The 26,005-nt window shown below is 49.7% G+C and overlaps 1 protein-coding gene across 1 annotated transcript in view; it reads left to right on the top strand.

The window, feature by feature from the left end:
* Positions 1-642: 642 nt before the first annotated feature.
* Positions 643-26,005, top strand: part of LOC147679623 (zona pellucida sperm-binding protein 3-like) — a 139,217-nt gene continuing 113,854 nt past the window's right edge. Inside the window, exon 1 of the mRNA XM_086944735.1 lies at positions 643-717. Within this exon, the coding sequence (XP_086800861.1) occupies positions 663-717 (55 nt within the window). The 5' untranslated portion in view covers positions 643-662. The remainder of the gene's footprint in view (positions 718-26,005) is intronic.

The following is a 26,005-nucleotide window of genomic DNA, read 5'->3' on the forward strand; positions in this document are numbered from 1 at the left end:
ACACTTTAAGTGCAGATGGAAGGGTCTTTTTTAGGATAGGCACAGATCTCACGTTTTGAATGTGTGAGTAGCTCATACAAGCCAGGTTTTTTAAAATGTGCATTCTGGTACTTGTAGTCCTGCTTATTCTGTTATAAATCCAGGACTACAAGCACCAGGTTGGAAAGGAAACGACTGGAATGGATGAGCTCGCTACGTGAGCGCATTGAACAGAACCTCAATATTAAATAGGAGAGTAGAGGAAACGCTTCTCAACGGACGAAGCTCTTTTACTGTGGAAAAAAAAAAAGTAAAACGTTCAAATGCACATTAAGCAGGATTTAAATATGCATATTCCTCCTAATGTAGTATAGTAGGAGTACTATACGACTGCTAGATTTGTATGGATACTGCTGAGAATCTTTGAAAAGGTTAGGGATCGCCTTTAAATGTAAGAATAACTTAATATGGCTGAATTTCCGACTTTTGCCACATAAATTGATGGGTGCCTGGGAAAGGAAGGGGCAGGTGTGGGTGGAGCTATCTCCCCCCCCCCCCCCCCCCCCGCCCCTCCTCTGTGATTGGTCGTCTTTCCCCGCCCCCCTTGGAACGTGTGCAGCTGGGAATCGTTAGGTAGACTGGTTACAAGGTCTGGGAACGGTGAGGTGCTCAGTGTTTCTAAGATGCTGCTGTGGTTTTTGCTGGCTGTGGGTGCAAGATGGGTCTGTGGAAGACCAGGTAATGAGCGCACACCCTGCTGCTTTTTAGTTTTAAGAAGTTGATTGAAAAAACATGGTAGTATCAGCCATGAAGGCGTCCCTGTCTCTTCTGTCCCATAACAGCTGAAAGTAGTCAAACATTTGAGGGACGCTGAGACAGGCAATAATGGGTCTGATGGCTTGCCATTTGGGGGAGGGGAGGGGGTTGAGAGGACTGACAATGAAGATTGTGATTGCTTCGATTCTTTTTTTGTGGGGGATGTTGAGGGGAGGTTGTCAGTACATGTTACAAGGGGAGTGTGGTTACCTGATGGTCAGGTCAACCGAGGTCTGTGTGTGGTGGCGGGGTCACAGATGGCCCTGTGGGTGGTAAGACGAGGCTGGGGAGGGAGGGGGTTGCAGAGGAGGGCTCATCATAGAGGCCTTGATGGTAGCCTGCAGGAGAAAGGTCTGTCAGTGTGAAGGCTCTGTGAGGCGTGGCTGTCAGTCTCTCAGTGTTGTGATGATGCATCATTATGCATTAAGAGGGGGCTTGAAGTGTAATAAGCGTTTGTCTCGGCTTAGGATAAATTAGTCTGTGGTGTCCAAGCAGGGAGATGGCTGGGCGAGGGGAGTGTTTTTAAAGGGCTGGGATGGATGGGTCTGGTTTGTGATCTCAGGGTTAAGGTGGTGGTGTATGTGAACCTAGTTGAAGCTGGCTGGGATAGCTGGGTCTGGATTGAAGCCTTGTATGGCTAATGTGGTTGTGTGTAGTGTAGTGACTCATGGCGGAGTGTAGCCTCTGAGGGTTAGGATGGATGGGTCTTGAGAGTAGTGTCAGGTGTCTCGGATGGATGGTTATGGAATGTAGTGTCAGGTGGCTAGGAAGGATGGTTATGGAATGTAGTGTTGGATGGCTAGGAAGGATGGTTATGGAATGTAGTGTTGGATGGCTAGGAAGGATGGTTATGGAATGTTGTGTTGGATAGCTAGGAAGGATGGTTATGGAGTGTTGTCAGGTGGCTAGGATCGATGGTTGTGGAGTCTAGTTTTGGGTAGCTAGGATGGATGGTTTGGAGTGTAGTGTCGGGTGGCTAGGATGGATGGTTAGGAGTGTAGTGTCGGGTGGCTAGGATGGATGGTTAGGAGTGTAGTGTCGGGTGGCTAGGATGGATGGCTAGGATGGATGGTTTGGAGTGTAGTGTCGGGTAGCTAGGATGGATGGTTCGGAGTGTAGTGTCGGGTAGCTAGGATGGATGGTTTGGAGTGTAGTGTTGGGTAGCTAGGATGGATGGTTTGGAGTGTAGTGTCGGTAGCTAGGATGGATGGTTTGGAGTGTAGTGTCGGGTAGCTAGGATGGATGGTTTGGAGTGTAGTGTCGGGTAGCTAGGATGGATGTTTATGGAGTGTAGTGCCTGGTAGCTAGGATGGATGGTTATGTAGTGTAGTGTCGGGTGGCTAGGATGGGTTGTTATGGAGAGTAGTGTCAGATGGCTAGGAAGGATGGGTCTGCTAATGTAGTCTGAAAGCACTAGGACATTGCATGCAGCCCCAGGTGGCTAGGAATGATGCATCCGAAGTGTAGCCATATACTATCAGATGTTTGGACTGGAGGGAGTGGTGACTATGCAGACGGTGATAACTGGTAGGCGTGTAATCCTCGTGGGCTAGAAAGATTCTGCCTGAGTGCATGGTTGGACAGGGAAGAGTTGATGGTCTGGAAGTTAGAACACCGGAAGCTCTTTGATAGACTGGCGGGTGGGTTTGGTCTGGGAAGAGTATGTGCATGGGCTATGGGGTAGTCCATGAGGCATAGAATGGCTGGATCTGGGGGGGTGCCCAGTAGGCAGGATAGAGTAATTAGTTTGCTCGTATGATGAGCAGTAATCTGGGGCTCATCAGACTCCCCTGGATGCTTGGGGCTTGAATGGCCGGTGTGCTGCGAAGACACTTCCTGTATGGCCTTCAGTTGGCCTGGGATACGATATTTATGCATAGTAGACATATACAATGTATGTTCTACGGTTGAGTCTCCATTGTATGTTGTGGACGAGGCTGTAGCCAAGGAATTAAAATACACCCCAAGTTGTCCCCTACCTCTCATGGTACCAAGTGAGTAAGCACAACCCTCCCCAGTAGAGTTCTTCCCCTGCCGTCCTTTCATCCATTGATCCACCCACCCATCCTTTCGCCTTTACTCCCATCCTCTTGTTTCTCCATCAATTCATGCTATCACCATTCTATTCATTCATCCTTACAGCCATTGATCCCTTCATCCTTCCATACATCTTTTCACCTTTCCACCTATTCTTTTTCTATTCAACCTTTCTCCATTCTTTCCATGTTCCCTTCTTTTACTTTTGTTTCCACCTTTCCGTGCAGCTTCTCCCACCTTTCTTATTTTCCCTGTTCCTACTTTTTAATCTCCAATATGTCTCCTCTTCTTACTTTCCTCTATTTCACCAAATGTATTTTTTCATTTGTGTTTTTTCCATTCCTTTTTTCTCCTGCTCAGCTCATTTTTTCCATATGTCTCTCTCTGTCATTTTTCTCCATTTTTATTCATTGTTCTTCCACCCAGATCCTTCACTGTAACTTGCCTCATTCGGCAGCTTCGGCTCACCTTGCTCAACCATGTTGTATAATATTATTAGCTTTTGTCTGTATATAGAAAAGGTCCATCATTAATAATTAACATTTTAGTGGATCCCGGTCGTAGCTGCTGGAGCTGGTGGCTCACCATACCTCTGGTTGAGTCTTTGCATGTTGCAGCACACCACGGAGCTGCCCTCAAACCGACTGTTCCCATGAGGCACAGGGTCAGACTGATTTGCATATAGCCATGTCTGAACTGGGGTGGCAGAGTGGGCTAAAGAACGGTGATGGATTAAACCCAGATCTTTTGACTGGGTGTGAGTGTTTGATTCAGATGCTCCGTCCATCACCACCCCCTTTTGTACCGCTCAAACCGAAGAGCCAGCAGTCAGCGTTTGCTTGGTACCCTGGCAGAATTGGTTGTTGCGGGCAGGCAGCAAGCACCTATGAATGTTGTATTCCCAGCTTTCAATGTTGGCATTCAGCGCCATCTTATAGCTTTTTTTGGGATCCGAGCAAGAACTATTTTAGGGTCCTCTGTTCTGAACAACTTAGTACGTATTACACCTTTTCAGCTAAATATGATGCCAAAAGAATAGTATATGTTAAACTTTCAGAAATGGTGAGACGTAAAAAAGGGCAAAAACTCAAGCTACCCAGCGTACAGTAGATTAATAGTGCCGAAAGAAAGCAGCCATTTCTTTAGCACTTCGATGTACATTTTTGTACCAATATTTTATGTGAAACTCCGTGCCCAGCGGCCTGATTTCTGATTGTAGGAAAGACCGGGTAAGGCAGACCTGATGGAGAGTTTGTGAGCTAGCAGTAGCACACTGTATTAACATATGTCCTAAGCATAAAGCGCCTGCAATTGCAGCTTTTATGATCAGATATCTGTATTCAAATGTAAATCACCCAACCCAAGTGGCATTCTCGCTTCAACAGAGAAAATAAAAACACTGATCAATTAATTGTCACCATTCCTTTGGGTGAAATCTGATCACTTTCTTCTTATTTCCTGTCCTCTTCTTTGTTCTGCTCTGTGTGCACTGGCCTGACAAGTTCTCTGAGTAAGAGAAATATGGGGGGAATGAGGTGGGGAGACAGAAGAACTGAGTGGTAAAGAGAATTCTATAACGAGGTGAAGTGGATGAAGAAATAGGACACGGATACAGATGAGGTAGGGGAGAGGCAAGGTGAAGAGAAAGATCTGATAGCAGGTAGAAAGATGCAGAGAAGCTGGAACAGATGGACAGAAAAAAAGAGGCGGAGACACAGATAATATTTTAGAGTGAGCTAGAGATAAAGAGAGTACAGTGCAAAGATGATGTCTGGAGAAACCCAAAGGTCTGCGGTTGACAGAAGTAGGGTAGAAAGAGGTAAGCTAGAAAGGAGTAAGAGGCATAGATGTGAGGCAGAGAGAAGCACAACCCAGCAAGATAGTAAGAGAGGGTGAGACAGACGGGTGTAAAATGAGATGAGATACAGAAAGGCAAGTCAGGTAAAGGTAGTGATTTAGAGCGAAAAGTGAGATGGGTTGAATGATCGAAAAAGAGATGAGGTGTAGAGGGACTGAGGCACGGGTAATAGAGGTAGAGAGAAGAGGGAGAGAGACAGCTAGAAAGAGGTAGAGACAGATTACGTAAAGCTGTATAAATGGTCCAAAAGTAGAGAGGTGAGGTAGCGGGAGAGAGTTGAAACAGAAGGAGGTGCACAGTGGGATGAGAGAAGGAGAGAAGGTAATGATGGGTAGATTAAAAGAGGCAGACATAGAGAAAGATTTAGCGGATAAGAAGAGGAGGGGAGGTAGAGGGAACAAAGGCAGAAAGAGAGAGAGGTGGAGCGGTGGGGTAGCAAATGCATGGTGGGGTGATCTGAGAGGTTAAGTAGTGTGTAAGATCTGTGGTAGCAATAATGAGGTAGTGAGAAATGCAAGAAAAATGAGGTGCAGGGCAAAGTGAGGTAGAGTGCTATAGAGAATGGGCTGAGCTTGAAGTAAGTCATAGACGGACAGAGGTGAAGTAGACGGAACAGAGGTGTGGGGAGGTGAACAGAAGTGAAGCGAGAGATGAGGTAGAGACAAGGACTAGGGATTTAATTGCCAAAAACTGCCGGCAGCAGGTGGGTTAAGGTTGGGCCAGCTTCTGTGAAACAGGCATGACTACCTGTCAAAAATGAATCCGATTTACACACACTCATTATGCTGGGATTTTTAAACTTTCCTGATCACTTTACTGGAAGCTTCTTGGAAGGCGGGGACCATGGTTAATTGCACCATGGTTAATTGTCCATACCCAGGGACACTGGAAATATGCGATTGTGTGGCTGTGGCGTTTTTCGCATATTTATAGATTTACCACATAATCCATCATCTGCTGCATAATATCCAGATTTTAACAAAAAAACGTTTCTAGCTCAAACGGTTCAAACATTACTAGAAACACAGCAATACGTGGCAGCACAGTGGAAGGCCCTATGCGAAGGTTGACAGGTTACATTTCTCTTGCTTATTGCAATCTTTGGGTGTTAAACTGGTACTAATGAGGTGCAACCAATGCCCAGACAGTGTTAAGTCTAAAAATAACGAAGGAATGCTATCACAAAATATGCTACATAATTTGCCTTTTATTGCTGAATAATAACTCCACTCTGCCACATAATTTGGCCCTCTCTGGCTGCATTATTCCAGTGGCCCTGCCCATGTCTTAAAACATCTGTTGGTGTATATACTGTAGTGCGGGTAAGTGAAGTGGGCATTGCCTGAATAGGGCTTAAGTGCTATTGTGGGGTAGGACAGTGCAGCATAGCACCTACCTCGAAGTCCACAGTATTGTTTATTTATTTGAAAAGTTTTATATAGCGCTGGCTAGACTCGGAGGTATCAGAGCGCTTTACATGAGGTAGGACTTTGTTTCAGAACGTTATTTCATAGTTACATCAGTTGCTGGAGCGTCTCATAACATAGAAAAGAAAACAATGTAACAGAGTTACATGAGTTACTAAAGCATAGCATAACATAGAAAAAAAAGCAAGGGGAAAATTACTTCAGGGGACACAAGTAAAGTCAGGGTGAAAGAGTCAACAACCCGGTTGGGGAAGGAGTCCTGGGATGTCAAGATACCCTGGTCGAAATCCGTAAGGCAGGTGAGGCGAGCAACAGTGACCAGAGGGTAGGTGACGGCCGAGGGGGAGAACCACAGCCAATCTCCTCTACAGCTACATAGGTAGCTCCACCGGGCAATGGCCATGTCGCTGGGGCTCCGCTGTCTGAAGATTCAAGTAGTAAACAGCAGTAACAGAAATGCAGGAAACAGTTGACAAAAAGGGTAGTGGGGGTGGGGCATAAAGCCTGTAGTAGGAAGTAAATCAAGAAATCCTGCATACCTGCTATAAAAAGAGGATAAATATCAGGAGTCCCATTAAAGTCATGAGTGCTGATCCTTTATCCGGTCAGGATAACAGCATCGCAGTGCCAGTGGCCGGCTTCACTCACCGGGTCGGAGTGGTCTTGCTGCGGAGAGGGCCAGTAGAAGGGCACAAAATGGCTATCTGGAACTGATACATTCACCAGTAATTGTGACACAATCCCCCATGGTGAACTTTCACCAACAGTACTTTGCCCTCTGCGACGTTTACAGAGCTTTCCAATCCCTAGCCCTTGACTAGTCTTTTTCCCTGGAGCAAGAGTGAGACATACATCCATCCTGTTATTATTTTTGTATTTTTTTGCAGTGTGGGAATCGTAGTCCTGTTTACCCCATTATGCAATCAGAACTACAAGATCCAGAGTAGAAGGGGAAAACATCTGGCCTGCATGAGCTGCTCACACATGGACCCAAATTTTTTGCAGGGTCACCCGACCATTGACACCGGTGATGGGTGGCTGTAGGGTGAGGGGTGCAAAAGGGCAGAATACTAGACCGTGTCCAGCAGGGCACTACACCGCCCACACTATGCCACTGAGTGTCCTTAGTCTCATTTTTATTATTGCACGCTCACACACACACACACACACACTCAGTAGCCATACACAGGGGAATGGGTGACACGGGTTTTTCGCACAGAAACACTAATTTGCTGCATTCATTCCTAGTATTCACAATATTTTCATAATGAGCTTTTTCTGAGTCTGCACGATGAAGGAAGCTGCTCATTTCTGACAGTGGTGTCATCAGTACGCACTAGTGCCGAACGTAATTTATATCAATAAGGCAGTTCATATGCAATAGGCGGTCCAAACAAATCCGTGCATTGGGCTTGCCCATTATTTTTTAAATGTCTTCTGTATGCATCTCCATGTGATTTAGCATTGCACTTTCTTTTTGAGATAGACATTAGGCTTCAGTGGCATTAATGAGTGGCCTCAAATGATTATCCTTCCTGTGATGTCCTTGAGTTCAAGGGGCTTATGATGTCTCTTCTCCCTACTCCTGGCATTTTGGTGAATCGACGTTCATAGTGTAGTGGTCAGAAGGGACGTCCTGTTGGGACAGAGGTGTGTGCTTGGGGGCTGGTGGGTTGTGACAGGGGTGGGGGGAGGTGAGAAGTGGTTAATGTGGGGTCTGCTGCACAGGTGGCAGCTGGGTAGTTGGTGGGGAAATTGGTTTGGCTGGGTGGACAAAAACTGGAGAGGGAACGATGGTTTCGGGGCAGTAGTGTAGCTGCTGAGGTGGTGTCAAAAGTATGGGAATGGAATGAGGTACAGGGAGACATGCGAGGTCGATGCTATTTACCTTTCCAATCCCTAGCCCTTGACTAGTCTACCACAACCCTGATCCTGGTCATACATCTCATCCCCGTCACCGAGTACACCCCTCTAAACCCCATCTCTCCCTGTGCCTCTGACTCTCCCTGAACTTGTCCTTCTCACACTCCCAGTCCCTAATCAATTTTACCCGTTACCCTCCCTATCCATGTCACAGTCCATTAATTGTCAATCTTTCTGCCACTTTTGCTGTCCTTTCAGCATCCCATTATCTAGCGAGGGTCAGGCTTGCTTGAAGGCGTTGGACTAGAACTGGCGTGCTCCGTCAGAATATGTGTTATACAGCACGTTTTGGTACAAATTAAGATTTAAATTGCCTTTTTGGGCCAATTCTGACACCATTTTTCTGAAATGGAGAAAGGCCGCAATCGTGGCTTGTAGACGTCACTCTTTCTGTGTGCGGCTCGTGTATAACTTGTACGCCACAGCAGTGTTTGGTTCCTCCATTCACTACGAATCTCTTCTGTCCTGGTTCAGCAGCGGTGACAGACCATGGTGTAGTAACGGAGCCACCCGGCCCGCACACGTACGCGCACACGCACGCATACGCCTCAGGGGCGGGGTAGCCCCTGGGTATAAATAAACGGCCGGAAGACCGCTCGTGGTCTTTGGCCCTAACTGTCAGTCAGTGTTGCGTGGTTTCTTCACAGTTATAGTTAGGCCCCACTCTGCGGCCTAGGCATCCCTTGCCCCCGTGTCTCCAGGCACTACACTGGCGACGAGGCGGTCTCAGTTACCCGCGCCTCGCCACGCAGCTGTGCCGGTCATCCTGCGCCCTCGTGTCCACCCGGGCCCTGCTCGCCCGAGCCCCCGCGGTGGTGCTGCCACGTGTGTCCTGCACCAGGCCGTTGTGCGTCAGGTGAGCTCGCGCCTCTTCGAGGCCGCAGCCGACGGCCCGCCACCCTGCCCGCTCTTCGGCGGCCTGCCAGCGCTCACGCCCACGCTCACCTTCCTGCTGCCTTGGTGTGCGCTCCTCCGCCTGCCGCCGGCGCTTCGGGGGGTGATCCTCGGCCCTCGCGCCCGTTCTTCAGCGGCCGCGCTTGGAGCCGCGGGCTCGCGCATGCGCACACTGCACCGGGTCGGGTAAGCCCTGATTCAGCTCACGCGTCAGGCTGCCGACCGGTGCGAAGAGCCCTGCGTATTCTCACGCATCGGGCGAACGCTGCCATTCACTCGGAGGGTGTGTTCGGCCCTCGTCCAGGCTGCAATCCCGGCTCACTTCAGGTCACGTCTGCTGCCTCGACCACCAACACTGCGCCCCTGGCCATCCTGAGCTCTTGAGGCCCACTTCTGCACGCCTCACCCGGGCCGGACACCCAGATACCTGGCGCTGCCTCTTCTGCCACGCGGGACCTGCTCCCCACCGTGCCTGCCCGTCCGGACCTGTCCTGGCCTCGCTCTTCGTGCTTTTCCACGTGCTCCTGCTGCTACGACCATGAGCCTACAGCAGGCCGATGGTGGTGCCACTGCCGCGACCCCTGCTCAGAACCAGCCACCTGCTCCTACTGGTCCTCCAGCCACGGCGCCGCCCCTCGGTGCTCCTGGTCCAGCTCCTGGTGCCGCGGCAGCCGCTGCTGCAGCCCCCCCCCGGGCATGGCCTCGCAGCGCCGCTTCCCCCGTTCAGCGAACTTGCGGATCCACCCACGGCTGCAGCAAGATGGCGTCTGTGGATTGGAAGGTTGGAGCACTACTTTATCGGCGTCCGTGAGACCGACGGCAAAGTCAAGCGCTCTTTGCTCATGTGTTATGGCGGTGATGAGCTATATGAACTCTTCGAGACATTGCCAGATCGGGGTGGAGAACAGGACTACGACGCCGCGGTGCGTGCGTTGAACCTCTACTTCGATCCCAGGGTGAACCCTGACTACGAATGGTTTAAGCTACGCCAAGCCAGGCAGGGAGAGACGGAGCCCATTGACTCTTTCTATGCCCGATTACGGAAACTAGCTATTGCCTGCGAACTTCCAGACCAGCGCCTAGAAATTCGCGCACAACTGATCCAAGGGTGCCGGTCGGTGCAACTCAGACGCCTCATCCTTAGGCAACCACGTATCTCCCTTGACGAGATCCTCGTCCTTGCGCGCTCGCATGAGCTCTCCAACGCCAGAGCTGACGAAATGCAGCCTGCTCTCGACCGACCCGGCGCACCCGTGAAGATCCCTCACATCAAGGAAGAACACGTAGATGCCATTAGGCGCCGGCCACAAACACAGAGGGGGGCATCACAAGCCTCTTCCCGGAACCCCTGTGGGAACTGCGGCATGGAACACCCCGCTGGAGGAAAGTGCTTCGCGAGAGGGAAAGTATGCTCCAACTGCGGAAAAATGAATCACTTCGCGAAAGTGTGTCGCAGTGGCGGGAACCGCCGCCTTGGCTCGAGCGGAAAAGGCCCTACACAGGCGGTGCGGCAACTCTCCTTGGACGATCCGGGCCCATGCAGCGATACCTCCAGATCGGCATTCCGCGTCGATGACGATGACGTTTTCTTCGTCTCCTTCGTGGGGAGAGAAGGCTCTAGAAGACGACCACCCCCGATGTGTGAAATCTCCATCGCTGGCTCTCCCGTGCAAGCACTCATTGATACCGGGGCATCAGTTAATGTGATGGACAGCACACAATACGAGCTACTGTCACCACGTCCACCACTGTCACCTTCAAACGCCAAAATATACACTTACGACAGCGACGACCCGCTTCCCCTGAGGGGAGTAATCGAGGTGACAGCTGCTTGCAATGATCAACAAGTCAAAACCAAGTTCCATGTTACCGGAGGCAGGCGCGGCACGCTTCTGAGCTGCCACACGGCGGAGGATTTGCAACTAGTATTCTTCGCGCGACAAGTGCATGAACTGCACGCGGAAGCCATCCTGCGGGATTTCCCGACCCTATTCAAAGGACTCGGCTGCCTAAAAGGAAAGAAGTTCAAACTACACGTTGACCCAACGATCCGACCCACTGCCCTCAGACACAGACGAGTGCCATTTCACCTGCGGCAGCAAGTGGAGGAAGAACTGCGCAAACTCTAAGAGCTGGGGGTAATCGGAAAGGTGTCGGGCCCGACACCCTGGGTATCGCCGCTCGTGATCGCCCCTAAGCCGAAGCAGCCAGGCGCTATACGCCTGTGTGTGGACATGCGTCTTCCGAACAAAGCAGTGAAAAGGGAGAGGCATCTGACGCCAACTATGGACGACATCGTGGCAGATCTCAACGGCGCTCGCTGGTTCTCCAAGCTGGACCTCACCAGCTTGAGCTTCACCCGGACAGTCGCAACATCACAACATTCTCCACCCATGTCGGACTCCGGCGGTACAAGCGGCTGAGCTTTGGGGTGTCATCGGCGGCTGAAGTTTTCCAAAACGCCATCAGGGAGACACTCTCAGGCCTAACAGGAGTCATAAACCTAAGCGATGACATCCTTGTCTTCTCCAAAACCTTGGAAGAGCACCACGTTCACCTCCGAGCCACGTTGAAACGCCTCGCCGATCACGGCCTCACCCTCCATAGGGAAAAGTGTTCCTTCTACAAGGAATCAGTGGACTTCTTCGGCTATATCTTCTCCAGGGAGGGACTTCAGGTCGATCCGAAGAAAGCGGAAGCCATCCGGACTGCTCCCAAGCCCACGTCAGCCACTGAGGTCAGAAGCTTCCTGGGGATGGCCATGGCCACGTACTGTGGCCGTTTCATCCCTGGATTGGCATCCCTCTCCGAGCCACTACGCACCCTCACCAAATCGGGCCAACCATGGGCGTGGACCGCCAAGGAAGACGAAGCCTTCGTGGCAATCAAAGCTGCGCTAATCGACGACAAGGTCATGGCCTACTTCAGACCACACCGGCGCACGGAAGTCGTTGTGGACGCAAGTCCCTTTGGGCTGGGAGCCGTCCTCATGCAGGAGACAGAGGCGCACGAATGGGTGCCGACAGCCTACGCTAGCAGAGCACTGACCGCGACGGAGATGCGGTACGCCCAAATTGAACGCGAAGCACTGGCTATCAAATGGGCGTGCCAGCATTTTCACCTCTACCTGTTTGGACACGAGTTTAAAGTAGTATCTGACCACAAACCCCTTGTGCCTCTGTTTGCGGGAACAGCTAGGCTCGCCCCACCCAGGATTGAGAGATGGGCCGTACAACTCCAAACATACCGCTTCGAAGTCATCTATCGGCCTGGAACCGATAATCCCGCGGACTTCCTATCAAGGCACCCCGGCACCTCCGATGCGGTCCAAACAACGAGCGATGTGGAAGACGTCGAGGAATACGTCCAAATGATCTCTCAAGACGCCTGCCCAGTGGCCCTGACGCTGGAAGACATCGGGAAGGCCACAGATGAAGACGAGTGCCTCCTCAAAGTGAAAGCAACATTGGCAAATAGGAGCTGGAAACACTTCCTGGATGGAGTCAGTGCCCTCACGCCCCAGGAACAGCTGGCAAGACAACAACTTTGGAGGGCTCAGAGTGAACTGAGTGTCGGACCCCATGGTGTGATCCTCCGAGGGACAGCGATCGTGGTACCTGCAAGGCTACAGGGGGAAGTCGTACGCCTCGCACACCAAGGTCACCAGGGGGTGTCAAAGACCAAAGGACGCCTGCGCAACAAAGTGTGGTTCGCCGGCATGGACGCAGCGGTAGAGAAAGAGGTTGGCAACTGCCATTCGTGCACCATCACAGGCCGTGAACCTGCTCCCCACCCTGTGATCACCGAGGACCCCTGTCAAGAGCCATGGTCGAAAGTGAGCGTAGACTTCGGATCCTTCCCGGATGGACGGCACACCCTCGTCCTAATTGACTCCCACTCTTGTTTTCCCATCGTGGAAATGGTACCCTCCACAGCGTTCCACCACGTCAAGAAAGCCCTGGAGAGAGTATTCGCCATGGTAGGCCTGCCAGAAGAAGTGAGGTCGGACAATGGCCCTCCCTTTCAGGGGAAAGACTTCCAAGCATACCTAGCCGCCCGGGGCATCCACCACAGAAAAATTACTCCGCAATGGCCCCAGGCAAACGGGGAAGTCGAGAGATTTATGCGGACCTTAAACCGCGCGCTGCAAATTGGCGTGGAGAGAAAGGAGGACGCCGAAGAGTGCCTGTCACAGTTCCTCAGCGCGTATCGACAAACACCCCACTCGACCACCCGCTGCGCTCCGGCGCACCTGGTATTCAAGAAGGTACCAAGAGACTGCGTGCCAGCTACACCTGCCTGGTGCCCTCCAGAGATCAACCACGAAGCCACCCAAGAACGACGGAAGCGCACAAACGACAAAGCCAGCCAGGCCAGGAAGGCCCAAGCCAGGTCATTAGTAGTTGGTGACAAAGTGGTCCTCAAGAACAGACACCGACATTCAAAATACGACCCAGCCTTTGAACCGGAAGTGTGGGAGATCGTGAATGTACACGGCACCATGGTATCCGCATCCAGGGGCACACGAGCCGTGACCCGGAATGTGTCATGGTTCAAGCGTGTCTCTCGCGAAGGTGGACACGCCGGCTCTGCACCTGAGGACGCGGAGGACGGAGACCAGGAGCCAGTACGCGAGGAGTCATCCACGGCCCCACGAGAAGAGGAAGGACCGAGTCCACTGAGACTCGAGCCGGCCCACAACATCAGCCCCGAAAACACCTCGAGCAATGGTCAACATCGTCCTGAGCGAGCAGCGGAGATGGGAGGTCTGGAAAGTCGTCAAAGCCAAAGATATCACCTGCAACCCAATCCGACCCCCAACCAAAGGTTAAAGGACTATGCATGGACTATGAACTGATCAGAGACATCTCATGGCCGGGACTATTGATCTGTGAGTTTGGAGGGATGTAGTAACGGAGCCACCCGGCCCGCACACGTACGCACACACGCACGCACGCATACGCCTCAGGGGCGGGGTAGCCCCTGGGTATAAATAAACGGCCGGAAGACCGCTCGTGGTCTTTGGCCCTAACTGTCAGTCAGTGTTGCGTGGTTTCTTCACAGTTATAGTTAGGCCCCACTCTGCGGCCTAGGCATCCCTTGCCCCCGTGTCTCCGGACACTACACATGGCACCCCAAAGGCACATTTGGACTCCTCTGGCACAAAAGCCTGCCTTCTTCGCCTATGCCTTCACTGATATATATATTGGTACAGTTCTGGCTGGACTGTATCAAGCCAGAAAGAAATGAAACAAAATAATGGTATTGTTATTTGTGTAAATCTCGGGACAGGCCAAAGCATCTGACAGTCTTGCAGTGCACAGACGTTATTTCAAATGGATTTCTATGGAGGCCACAAGCATATTCAAGCCGGTTTGCTTTAGTACACAAAATTAACCACACAGGGACAGCAAACTACCAAGCATAAAAAATGGTCCTCTCGGTAGGCTTTTACCCACTGCACAGACACTGTGCGTACAGACTTAAAAGGGCAAGCAACTATAAAACACTCACACAATCTGCAGTCTCATTCCTCATTTACACGGGGAAACAAGCATTTGCAATGCAATAGGTCTCGCATTTATGAGAGTTTGAGCTTTTGACATTGTAAATGACAATGCCTGTTCTTTGTGTTTTTAAAACGGATAAATAAAAGGCATTATTATTTACAATACCAATAGCTTAAATTCTCGCAAATGTGAGGTCTATTGCATTGCAAATGAGTGCTATGAGTGCTATACTATGCTATGAGTGCTAGAGCGTGTGCTGCCTGCAACAGCAGTTTGAGAAAATAGTTCTTGTAGGCTGTAATTAAAGTCTAACATGCAGCAACACACGCAATGGGGTATTGCCATGGGAGGTTACAAAATGAGACAAGACGGTACTAAGGAAGGACTACTAATCCTTTTGACCAATGAACAGCCACAGTCTACTGTGGACAATGACACAAGCCAATGAAAAATGTGGGCGGAGCTTCAAGTCCCTAGCACAATACAGCATGCCTCGCAGAGCGGTGCTTGCGCTGCCCATGCTCAACCTAAAAACACCCCTGCGTTACCTTGAAAACAAGCATTGGCAAAGCAAATAGGCCTTACCTTTGAGACATTTTAGCTCTGCCAATCGGGTGTTACCAGACTCCTGCAGCCCCAGTGGAGCAGGGGTGGCCCAAACATCTAGGTAGGCCCTAACCTTTTAGGGGCCCCTCATTCACCTTCAGGCCAAGGAATATCTTTGAGATATGAGAGGCTCAAGGGCCCTTCATCACGTTCTGCTTGGTGGCCCCATCTTTTTTTGTTTTGTATTCTACCGCTGCTGACTTTTGCTCACGTTGTACAGCATTGTCATTGCTGACTTTGGCTATGTATGCAGCCACGCTGTATAGAAGCGTGGTTGCTGTACATCATGGCTAAAACAAATTAAAAGGGCTATGACTCATCTAGCACTAATGCAGTTTAAAAAAAAAAAAGCATTAACCCTGGCAGTCATTTAACTTTTTTATTAGTTTTAGCCATGCCGCAAAGCAGTCACGCTGCTGTACTTCATGATCTACCAAACATTGACAAAGCCACTATTTTTCATTGGAGAGGCCTATTGGATTTGCCAATGCTTGTTCTTTCTATCTTATAGCATTCATTGTGAGCTTTTGTCTGCCAAGTTGCAGACATAAAAGTCCCATAACAAACCCCACCCCAGCTGTAGTTTCTAATGCTGGGGTTCACAACGTCCCTGGATGTGAGGGTCCTATTGGGTTTAAATTATAGTGTTTTTTGCTACCAAATATGGCATGGGGCCATTCCCTTCCTTGCATTAAGGGCCATGGCTGAGTTGCTACGCCACTGAATGAGCGGATGGATGTACATAGAGAAGGGAGCAGGGAAGGGAAGAGGAAGGAGGGGAAAGACTGGAGTCATGACGAGACGTTTTAAGGCATGGGCAAAGTGGACAGTTGCCCATGGCCTTCCCCTTTCACGGGGTCTCCATGTAATGTAATTTTGCGCTCCCTCTATATTGCCTTTGTCGATTTTTATTTTATTGGGGTTTTTTCTCTCTCTCTCAGATCTGAATGTCTTTCTTTCTTTTAAGGGCCCATAATATATATATATGTAAGTATTTGTGAGAATATGTATATATAGATAATTAGAAATCGGTGCAGGTGTCAATTAGCAGAAAATAGGCTATTAATTTCAAAGTTGTTCCAAACAGGGGCCTCAATATCTGTTTTGCTCGAGGCCCCAAAGGTTCTTAAGATCACCCTGCTCCTTGAGGTCTGCTGGTATTCTGCTACCTCCACATCCCTCTCACCTTTGGCATGGCTTGTGTGGAGACTAGGGCTGAGCAGAACTTGTGGAGTTTCACTTCGCTGAGTTACATGAAAACTCTGCAAGCTTCTACAGAGTTCTGCGAGTGGGCTGAAATCAGCAAGTCTCGCTGCTCGTGCTGATTTCTAGCACAAGAGCTTGTTCTGTGCTGCAAAATCAGCGCAAATAGCTCCATGTTGCATGCCTGAGGAGACTGCTTCTTTGCTCGAGCAACTCGAGCTGCTGCTTTCTCACTGCAAACAGTTGCGAATGCCCACGCTGAAAAAAATCTTGCCCGGTAGGTACCCTCCTACTGCCCGAAAATGCCGCTAGGATATGCCAATTCTTGCTTGCGCTTGTCAACTTACCGTTGGCGAGCAAGGTGCGAGAAAAAAAACGCTGCCATTGGCCGGTTGGCTGTAAATCTGCAGTACAATCTTAACGCGGAGTGGCCAAAACTCTGCAAACTCCACCAGCAGAGCGGAATTTGTCGCCCAGCCCTGGCGGAGACTCTGTATTGCACTTACTGACATCATATGATTTGTGCTGGAGTCGCTCTCTGCATGGGCACACTGTGCTCTGCAGATTTGTCAAATGTTTTTGTGTTGCCCACCCTTTCTCTAGGAGAGATGAGCCTGCCGGAATCCTCATTATTGCTCAGCCGGTAGCGCCATCAGGAGTTACAGTGGACTCTGTGTGTGTTTTCCGTAAAGCCATCTATATTGCTACATAAATCACCCCTTCTCTGACACATGCATTGTGGCGTACATAAATATTAGGGCTCCAATCTGACCCACCATACAGCACCTCATTTAGAGCAGCGCCAGAAAATGTTTTCATCAGGAGCTGCTTTTGTCGTTAAATAATGTTAACCACTTGGCGCATGGCAGAAAGTGAACAGATTCATGGCACTTCTAAATTAGGCAGTGTAAAGCCTCATTCATTTAATTTCCATCTCAACTTGTATCTTGCCATCTTGCCAACCCACCTCTAACATCTGCATATACCTTTTTTTTAACCATTTCGCAAACTATTTTTTTGCGTCTGACCTCGCCTACCTGGTTATTAGATTAACATTGTGATGTCAGAGTTCTGACGTAAAAAGTAGTCTGTAAGTACTATTGTAAGGTCAAGGGTTGTGCACTATCTGCTCAATATGGGCACGGCACTCAATAGTGACTATCTCTTGCCCATGCTTTATATTACAGTGGTACTCAAAGTCCGGCGCAGTGCGTCCATTGGGGCGTGGGGCCGTAGCCCCCCCCCCCCCTTACGCCCGCAGCTGCCCGCAGGAGACGCCGAGGGAGAACTGGCAATGCATGCCAGTCAGCATGACGTCAGACCGCTCACCCCCTTGCGGTCTGGCGTCATGTTGACTGACATGACATGGGGCAGCAGCACAACACAAGAGCGCATGAGTGGGGAGGGAGGGCGAATTTTTTGCCCGTGCCCATCCGTGCGCACTTGTGTTTTTACTTGTTAGCGCATGCCCATTAGGAGTCCCTTGGTCTCCTAATGGGCAGGCAGCGGGCGAGGAGTAACCATGCACTCCGCCACTCCTGGTGCTGGAGGAGCGCCAGGATTGGCTTGGGGTTTGCCAATCTGGTGCTGCTGTTCCTGTTTGAAGACCAGGAACAGAGGCGGTCAGGTAAGTTTTCTAAATTGTATTCTCCCTCTGCACCCCCCACCGGGACCGGCTCCCCCCCCCCCCCCCCCCCCCCCCCGCCTCCGCGCCCCGCCTCCTCCGCGCCCCCCTCCTCCTCGAGTACTGCGAGCCGTGACTGCCTGTCACAACACGTTCACCTGTATTGTTTCCCTATACCGCCGTAGTTAGATGTAATTCGATATCCCCCATTCAACAGCCAAAAACGCTACACGCTGCAACAGGCGCATTAACCACGGTTCTAATCTGGCTGCTGCTGCATCTAAACCCACTTTCCTTGGCAAGAGAGCATTTTTACAAATTTGCTAATTCATTCTGCCACCATTTGCCGCGCATTTCTGTTGATTGACTTTTGAGTGTATACCCCCCGTGAGCCAGGACTTGTTGGTGCGGTTGTGGGTGTGTGCAAAGCAAACAATGTCTGATGACTTCATGTGTACGAAGGAGAGAAGCGAACTTCGTGCTGCTAAACTTAAGCCCAATGAGTGTAAGTTGAGTTGCTTATGCATTTCATATTGAATAACAATAACGAAGCTGTAGCGCCTCCAGGCACTACCTGTCAGACTCAAGCGCTTTTGACGTGCCTGCTGCTGTCAGCGTGCCAGTCTGGGGGCATTTAAACCCCTGCACAACATTAGGCGAGCAACATGTTGCATGCAGCTAGAGCTGTGTGCAAGCAGTGGCACAGAAGTATAGAGGGCATCATTTTGTTATAGTTGTGCGTTGTGATTGGTTTAACGCGTCTCCAGTGCATGTATAATAATCATTCATTCGTGTCTGAGGGGCACAGAAGACAGTGAGCCCTGAAAACTAATCAGAAGTGAATATAAACTCTCAGAGAAACTGGGAGCATCAGGGAACAAATATTAATCGTTTGCCACTACAACGTAGGTTATCATTTTTAATTATTAAGGAATACGCCGATGGAGCATAGATTGTTGGAAGGGGTGTGATATGCGCAGTTTTTAGAAACACGTCTTTTAAACTACATGTCGTTTTGAGAGTTACCCTGGGTAATTTATATAGATGAATGTTGATCTTCGTGAAGCAAATCTAATTTCAGCTGATCGCTTTTAAATTTAAAAAATGTCATTCTGTCTATGGTTGTTTTGGTTTTCTTGCCTCTAACAGATGTTGGTTGAATGATGTCAGTCCTCGGGGGCGTACACACGGCCGGGGGCAATTGCCAAACGTCTTCGCATGCAGTGACGAACAGCCTACAATAACACCAGTGTCTGTGGGGAGTTGCTTGCATTCTCGGGTCTGTGCTGGGCACCCCCAGCTGCTCAGAGGCCCCAGCAGACGTGGTGTTATGTACTGTAGTCTGTCACCAGGCAATGTCAGGCCTAGACAGGCTGAAATAAATGAAACCTATTGAGTACAGCGCAGTGAAGGGTGAGTGATGCCTGTGTGAGTGCAGGTTGAGCCGTGTGCCTGTGTGAGTGCAGGGTGAGTGATGCCTGTGTGAGCGCAGGGTGAGCAGTGTGCCTGTGTGAGTCCTGGTGAGTCAGTGATGTCTGTGACAGTGCAGGGTGAGTAATGTCTGTGAGTGCAGGTTGAGCAGTGTGCCTGTGTGAGTCCAGGGTGAGTGACGTGGATGGGTGAATGCTGGCATAGTGATGTGTCGGGGAAGGGAGAGTAATGGGTCTAAGTGCAGGGTGACTGTGCCTATGCGCATGCAGGGAGAGAGATGTATCTGTGCAAGTGCAAAGAGACTTGTCTGGCTACTCCCAGAGATGTATTGGCCAAGCCACCTCTTTCTCAAATGTGCTTGAGAATGCCCCATTTGCCCACTCTTTTTTCAAAATCTTCTCGTGGGAGAACCTCCCGAACCCCCCATAGGTGGTTGGGCCTTGCTCGTCGCCACTGTGCAGTATTTACGCCCCACCACTTACAAATGTCACCAGCCCAGGAGCCGCTTGCGGCCCTCCTGACTTTTACATGTGGCCTACAGGCCAATAGCAGCACTGGGCTGCTGTTTACTCAACTCAGCACTAACGTTATAAAGAGGTTAAATAAATATGCAAGCACTTATTTAAAGGTTAATTGATGGAAAGGAAATAACTAAGATACACTGCAATGCTTAACTTTTGGAACACCTTCATTTTTAGGATCACATCTTTTTTTATTATCAATGGATAAATAAGCAAATTACAGACACAGCAAGCCGCCTACAACCCTCTTTCGGGCCGGCTGTGTTAATCAAGTACATGTTAAAAGGTAGGGGATGATTCATTGCAAGCGGAGGGTAGAATACACAGCTAGTCGCCTACAACCCAGACTGGGCTGGCAACGTATGGGGGACCGAGGGTGAAGATCAACCATGTGCTCGATTAGTGCTAAACTTGTCAGGTTTGGCTAGAAAGTCCATGGCTTTGGTATGGCAGTTGCATTGTGGATTTTACATTTTCATTGAAAATCAAAGAAAAACAGATGTAACATAACAGGTAAATAAACAAATAAAAACCCCACTCCTGTGTATAGGAGGTGCTTACATGAGAAAGCGATAAAATTCTGAGGTAAGTTTCTTGTCGTCAGTCTTAAGAAACAGCCATTTTTCAAATGGGGTCATGGGTCTACGTGCTTTAGAGTGAGTGTCCGGGCTGAGCAGCCAGTGAGAGAGTTGGGTATGAGTGAACCTGTCGGTCTCCTCTAGGGAATAGTGTTGTTTCAATTGGCCAAAAGGAATAAATCCAGTGTGGTCGAAGAGGCCGCCGATCCTCTCACAGCCAGCATCCAGCCAGCATTTAGCAACACCTGGTGATGACACAGGAGGGAATTCTGGATTTGTGAATAAGGGGGTTATCGGAGAAGGGAATGATGAGAACCCAGCCATGCCTGCCACCTTGTCCCAGATTTTTAATGTAGAGCTAGTAACCGGGGATGAATGAAATCCCCTGGATCTATGGGGCCGGGGAACCAGGTCTCCCTCCAAATGTGTGAGCCCACCACTGTTTGGTCCCTAAAGACCCAGCACTTCTCTGTCATGGGGCGGTTCCATTCTATCATATATCTCAATTGGGCAGCTTGAAAGTATCGCAGGATGTACGGAACTCCCAGATGTCCCTCGGCATAGTATGTTGCAGCAGTTTCTGCAGCCTAGGTTTTATCCCTCCCCATATGAAATTATCCAGACCATGTTGAAGTTGGCTCAATTCCCCTGGGGGAGGGGAGAGAGGAAGCATCTGAAAAAAGAAAAGGGCCCAGGGCAGCACATTCATCTTCACTGCGGCTAGCCTGCCTACCCATGACAAATGCAGATGTTGCCACCGGTCCAGGTCCATGTGAACAGAGGCCCTGAGTTTAGAATAATTGGCACATGCTGTTTTCAGGACGTTCCGGGTCAGCACTATTCCCAGGTATGGGAGATCAGCTTCTACTCATTGGAAGGCGTAACGTGAGCGTAAGGTTTTCTCCGTATCTGGTTGGATGGTAAGATTTAGGATTTGTGAATTCAGCAGGTTTATCTTGAACCATGAGATGCGTCCAACTCTACGATAATGGCAGAGAGGGAGGAGAGGGGCTGGGCGACCGAAAATATATTGTCGTCCGCATAGAGGCTAAGCTAGTGATGGTCAGCTCCAAACTTTATACCCACCGTGTTGGGGTCATCTCTCCACCGCTGAGCGAGGAGTTCCATGCTTAAAGCAAAGAGGAGCGGGGAAAGCAGGCAACCCTGTCTTGTGCCCAGCTCCACACATAACCCGTCCGAACTTACAGCGATAACCTGGATGGTGGCGCTGGGTGTGCTGTCAATACTGTGTATACAGTCCATAAAAAGCTCATCCATCCCAAAGCACTTAAGAGTTGCATATAAGTAAGGCCAGTGCACTCTATTGAAGGCCATCTCCTGTCTATAGCCAGTAGGAGGGCCTCCTCATGGGAGCGCTGGACCTTCTTAATGAGGTACCACACAAGCTTGGTGTTGCCGCACTATCACGAGGGGACAAACCCGGCCTGGTCAGGATCGACCAAACCTGGCATCAAAAGACCAAGGCGGTGTGCCAGGATGCCAGAAAATAGTTTGCCATCCACACTAAGCAAAGAAATGGGCAGGTAAGAGCTGCATTGCTGAAGGTCTTTCCCGGGCTTCGGGATTACCGATATAGTGACTTGTAGCATAGATTCAGTCAGTGTTCCGGTTTCTGCGGAAGAGTTAAAAAGACGGGTCAGAAGGGGTGCTAGTTCAGGGCAAAACATCTTTTAAAAAATTGAACTGAACCCATCCAGGCCCGGGGACTTCATAGGCTTAAGCCTCGCTATCGCAGAGATCACTTCTTCTATTTTAATTAGTTGATTAAGTGCCTCAGATTCCAGGGAGGGAAGCGGGGTGATCGCGGCAGACTGGGCATAGAGCTGAGGGGCTTGAGCCACCCCAGGATCTCCCTCCTACAGATTGGCATAACATGCCCAGAATTCTGCTATTATATCCAGGGCATTAGAAGAAGTCTGGCCTGATCATGTGAGAATAGCTTTGACTGCGTTTGCTTCCTGCGAAGGCAGTGAGCTAACTTCCGACCTCCTTTATTGGTTCCAACGTGGAATTTGTGTTTGAGGCTAAGCATAGGCTCTGTCTAAATCAAGGAGCTTGAGTTGAAGTCGCGCCAGTTCCAGTTTGTGCCAAATTCGAGGGGCTCCCGTGCGTTTATGGATGGACTCGAGTTCTAAAATCGAGCTTCCCAGCTCCTCCCTCTTACCCCCTCAAACCTTATTGTCGTGGGCAGCCTTCGCTATTAGAACACCCCTGACAAACATTTGGAGGGCCTCCCAGACCGAGGAGAGGGGGACTCCATCTGAGTCGTTAAGTTCTAAGTAGTCAGTGATTGTCTAATTGAGGACACAACCTCAGGGTGAAGGCTCCTGTCTGATCCGTCCGTTGCCCTGAACGGTCTTGTCCCTTCCATAACCAGATTGAAGTCGCCACCCACAAAGATAGCCTGATCGAGGGTCTGAAGGGTCCCTGCAAGTGCTCCCATAATACATTTCTCCTGACCTTCATTGGGGGCGTATAGGGAGGCTACGTGAAGTGTGCCTAGTTGCACCTGAATAGCCAATAAGCGCCCCTTGATCTTGAAGCATATGCCTAGGATTGTCCCCTGAAAGCGATTGGAGAATAGCACTGCCATCCCCCTCTTTTACCCTCCTAAAGACCAAAACTGCTGTGGGAATTTCCTATTTTGCATTCTATGAGTGCCCTTTGCTGGTAAGTCCATTTCCTGAAGCACACAAATATCCCCTTGTGAGTGTTCTAGGCGAGAGAGTATCAAAGACCTTTTTAATGGGGTATTTATAAAGGCCTTTTACGTTAAGACTAACAAATTTAACTTCCATAATATGAATGGTGGACTGAGGCTATGCAAGCGAAAGTGGAGGGCCCAAGCTACTAGCTACTCCGCACTTGTGGGCCGGATACACAGGGGAGAGTCTGAGAGATGTACAGCAAGTTCGCTAGGCCCATTGATAGACAATTGGAAGGGGATCCCTGAAACGATAAACAAACTCCTCTACAAACAATAAAAGACTGAAAGTCTGTATACCCTGGGGCTACCAGGGCAGAGCGAGCAGTCCTAGATCAAGATGAGTCAACGTCTCCGCCCCAGCAAGGATATGTAGCCCCTCATTTCATGCACAGTACCTTATGAGGGGGGTGGGGATCAGCCGATTGTTTGTCTCTGACAGAGAGAGAACGCAATACCTCCGACCTCCCTTTTGCCATAGCCGCCGGGTCCGGCCGATATTGTGCAGGTCTCAGTCCCATCTGAGTCCTGTGACCACTCTTTCCCCCCGGGACCCCCCAATCCAGTGAGGGGCACATGGAGGCAGCTAAGCATGAGCGAATTTTGCGAATCTGGCGTTTGCGAATTTTGCGAATTTGAAACTCGCAATCCGCAAATTCTCGCGAATTTGCATATTTTTTTTTTTTGTGTTCGCAAGGATTTCTGCCAGTTCGCGAGGGTTTTGTACCAGTTCGCAATTGCGAACTTGCATGTCGGCTCGCAACGGTCGCGATTATGTTGTTTCTACGTCTGGTTCATCATCACAGGTTCCCAGCACCCTCTGTTTCACCCCTGCCACCCTCTGGTACATCAATGCCACCCTCTGGTTAATCATCACTGTAGATTATGGGGGGAAAAAGCAAGCACACCAGCCCTGCTTCAACTGACATGAATTAATTTGGGGTTGATTTATTAATGTGTCACCGTTTTAAAATTCCAGTCTGGCACCTGCTTCCTTATCTGTAATTTGCTTTCTGTTGCAGTGCAATTTTTTTTCCAGGACCTTTTATGGCCTACTTGTAGCTATTCTATGAGCCTGCTGTGGGGCTCAGAGCAGGGTCATACAATTGTTGCAACTAGCAACTGAACTCTGGAGGGGCCCCAGTCAGGAAGCATGACAGGGAATGGTTACTAATGATGAGTTTGAACTTTTGAACCTGCTGAATGCTTTCACTTTTGCAAAACTCGTTTTTCTGCAGAACAGCATTACAGCAACTGTAATGCCCCAAACAAGCTTACTTGTGAAAGTTGATTTCTAATCCAAAAGTGATCCAAAGAAAGTCAAAATGCCTCAAATCCAAAAAAGTGCAGGCAAATGTCAACCTGAGGAGTTATTCTGATAAAAATCATCATTTTCAGAAGGTCTATGCTGCTTGCTAGTAGATTTCTTGTGCAGAATTGCAATTTTTTGTAATTTCGCGAGTGCGAGATTGTTGCTGCCTACATGTTCGCAATTGCGAACTTACACCGCACGCCGCAAAATTGTATCACCAAGAAAAAAAAATCCGCTGCGTGCGAATTTGCGGATTTTCAGTAAATTCGTGAGCGTTCGCGGATTGCAAATTTACCGAAAATCCGCAAAATTCGCGAGCTGAACGGATTTTCCGCCCATGCTTAGAGGCAGCATCGGGAGAAGCGATCCCAAGGATTTTGTATGCCTCTGACAGGGAGCATAATTGATAAGATTTGCCATTCATTTGAAAAATAAGGCGAAATTGATGACCTCAGGGGTAAGAGACACCCTGGGAGCGGTGGTGGCCGGTGATTGAACGGAATTCCTTCTGTTTCAGAAGAGTAGATGTAGCTAGGTCTTGAAAAAATTGGAAGGAATGGCCACGAAACTGAACCTTCTGATTCAATGTGGCCACTTTGAAGATTGCCTCCTTTTCTGTAAAGTTGTGGACACAAACCAGAATATCCACAGGTGGAGGAGGAGGTGAACTTGGGAGCCCCACTCTATGAAATCTACCCTACTTGATGCTGCCCGACGTGTTGTCTCCCAGGATGTTTCTAAACAAAGCTTGGACATAACCCTCTAGATCTGATCCCTCTGTGCCCGTAGGGTCTCCCCTTATGCGAATGTTGTTTCTTCATGACCTGTTTTCAAGGTCCTCAGCGTGGGCCTTGAGATCTAACTGCTGGTCTTGAAGTCTAATAATCTGCTTTTGTCGGGCTTCAAATCCGGCATCTCTAGTTAGGGAACCCTCCTCCAAGGCTGACACTCTTTCTCCAACCTCGTCAATGTCTCAGCGTACCTCCCGGAGTTCCATCGTGAGGTCTTTCTTAACTGTCTGAAGATCCTCCTGCAGCGTTGCGAATATTACTTCCAGAAACTCATGTGTCACTGAGCTCTCCATATTCCCATCACCATCTGGCTGTTTAGTGTCCTCTGGGGGTGCTTTCTGAAGTTGAGAATCTGTTGCGCCTTTAATAAGCATGTCCTTGACAGATCTGTCTTTTTTGCCTTTGGGGGAGGTCATGGTTCTACACCTGTGCATAGGAAAAGCGGTGAGTTCTGATGGCGCATAAGAAACCCCAAAGAACCTCCCAATGTATCCACCGGAGCAAAAAAAGGTACCCTCCAGCTTCTGTGTGCAGGCAGCCATCGCCTTTAGGTCCCGCTTGGCTCTCCTTGTGCCGCTCCCCGACCCGCATGGTCTAGCCCTAGTGGACCAGACGTCCAAGCGGGAATGCAAAGCTCATTCAGCCTCCCAATTACAGGTATCTAGCAGCGTTAATGGATCCCAGCAGGATCCGAGGAGGTCCAAGTCCGGGTGCCCAGGGAGTTGAAGGAAGCGACCCAACTAGGGGCACCCAGGTCACTCTCGACCACC

The sequence above is a fragment of the Lissotriton vulgaris genome, chromosome 11 (assembly GCF_964263255.1).
Source record: "Lissotriton vulgaris chromosome 11, aLisVul1.2, whole genome shotgun sequence".
Lineage (NCBI taxonomy): Eukaryota > Metazoa > Chordata > Amphibia > Caudata > Salamandridae > Lissotriton > Lissotriton vulgaris.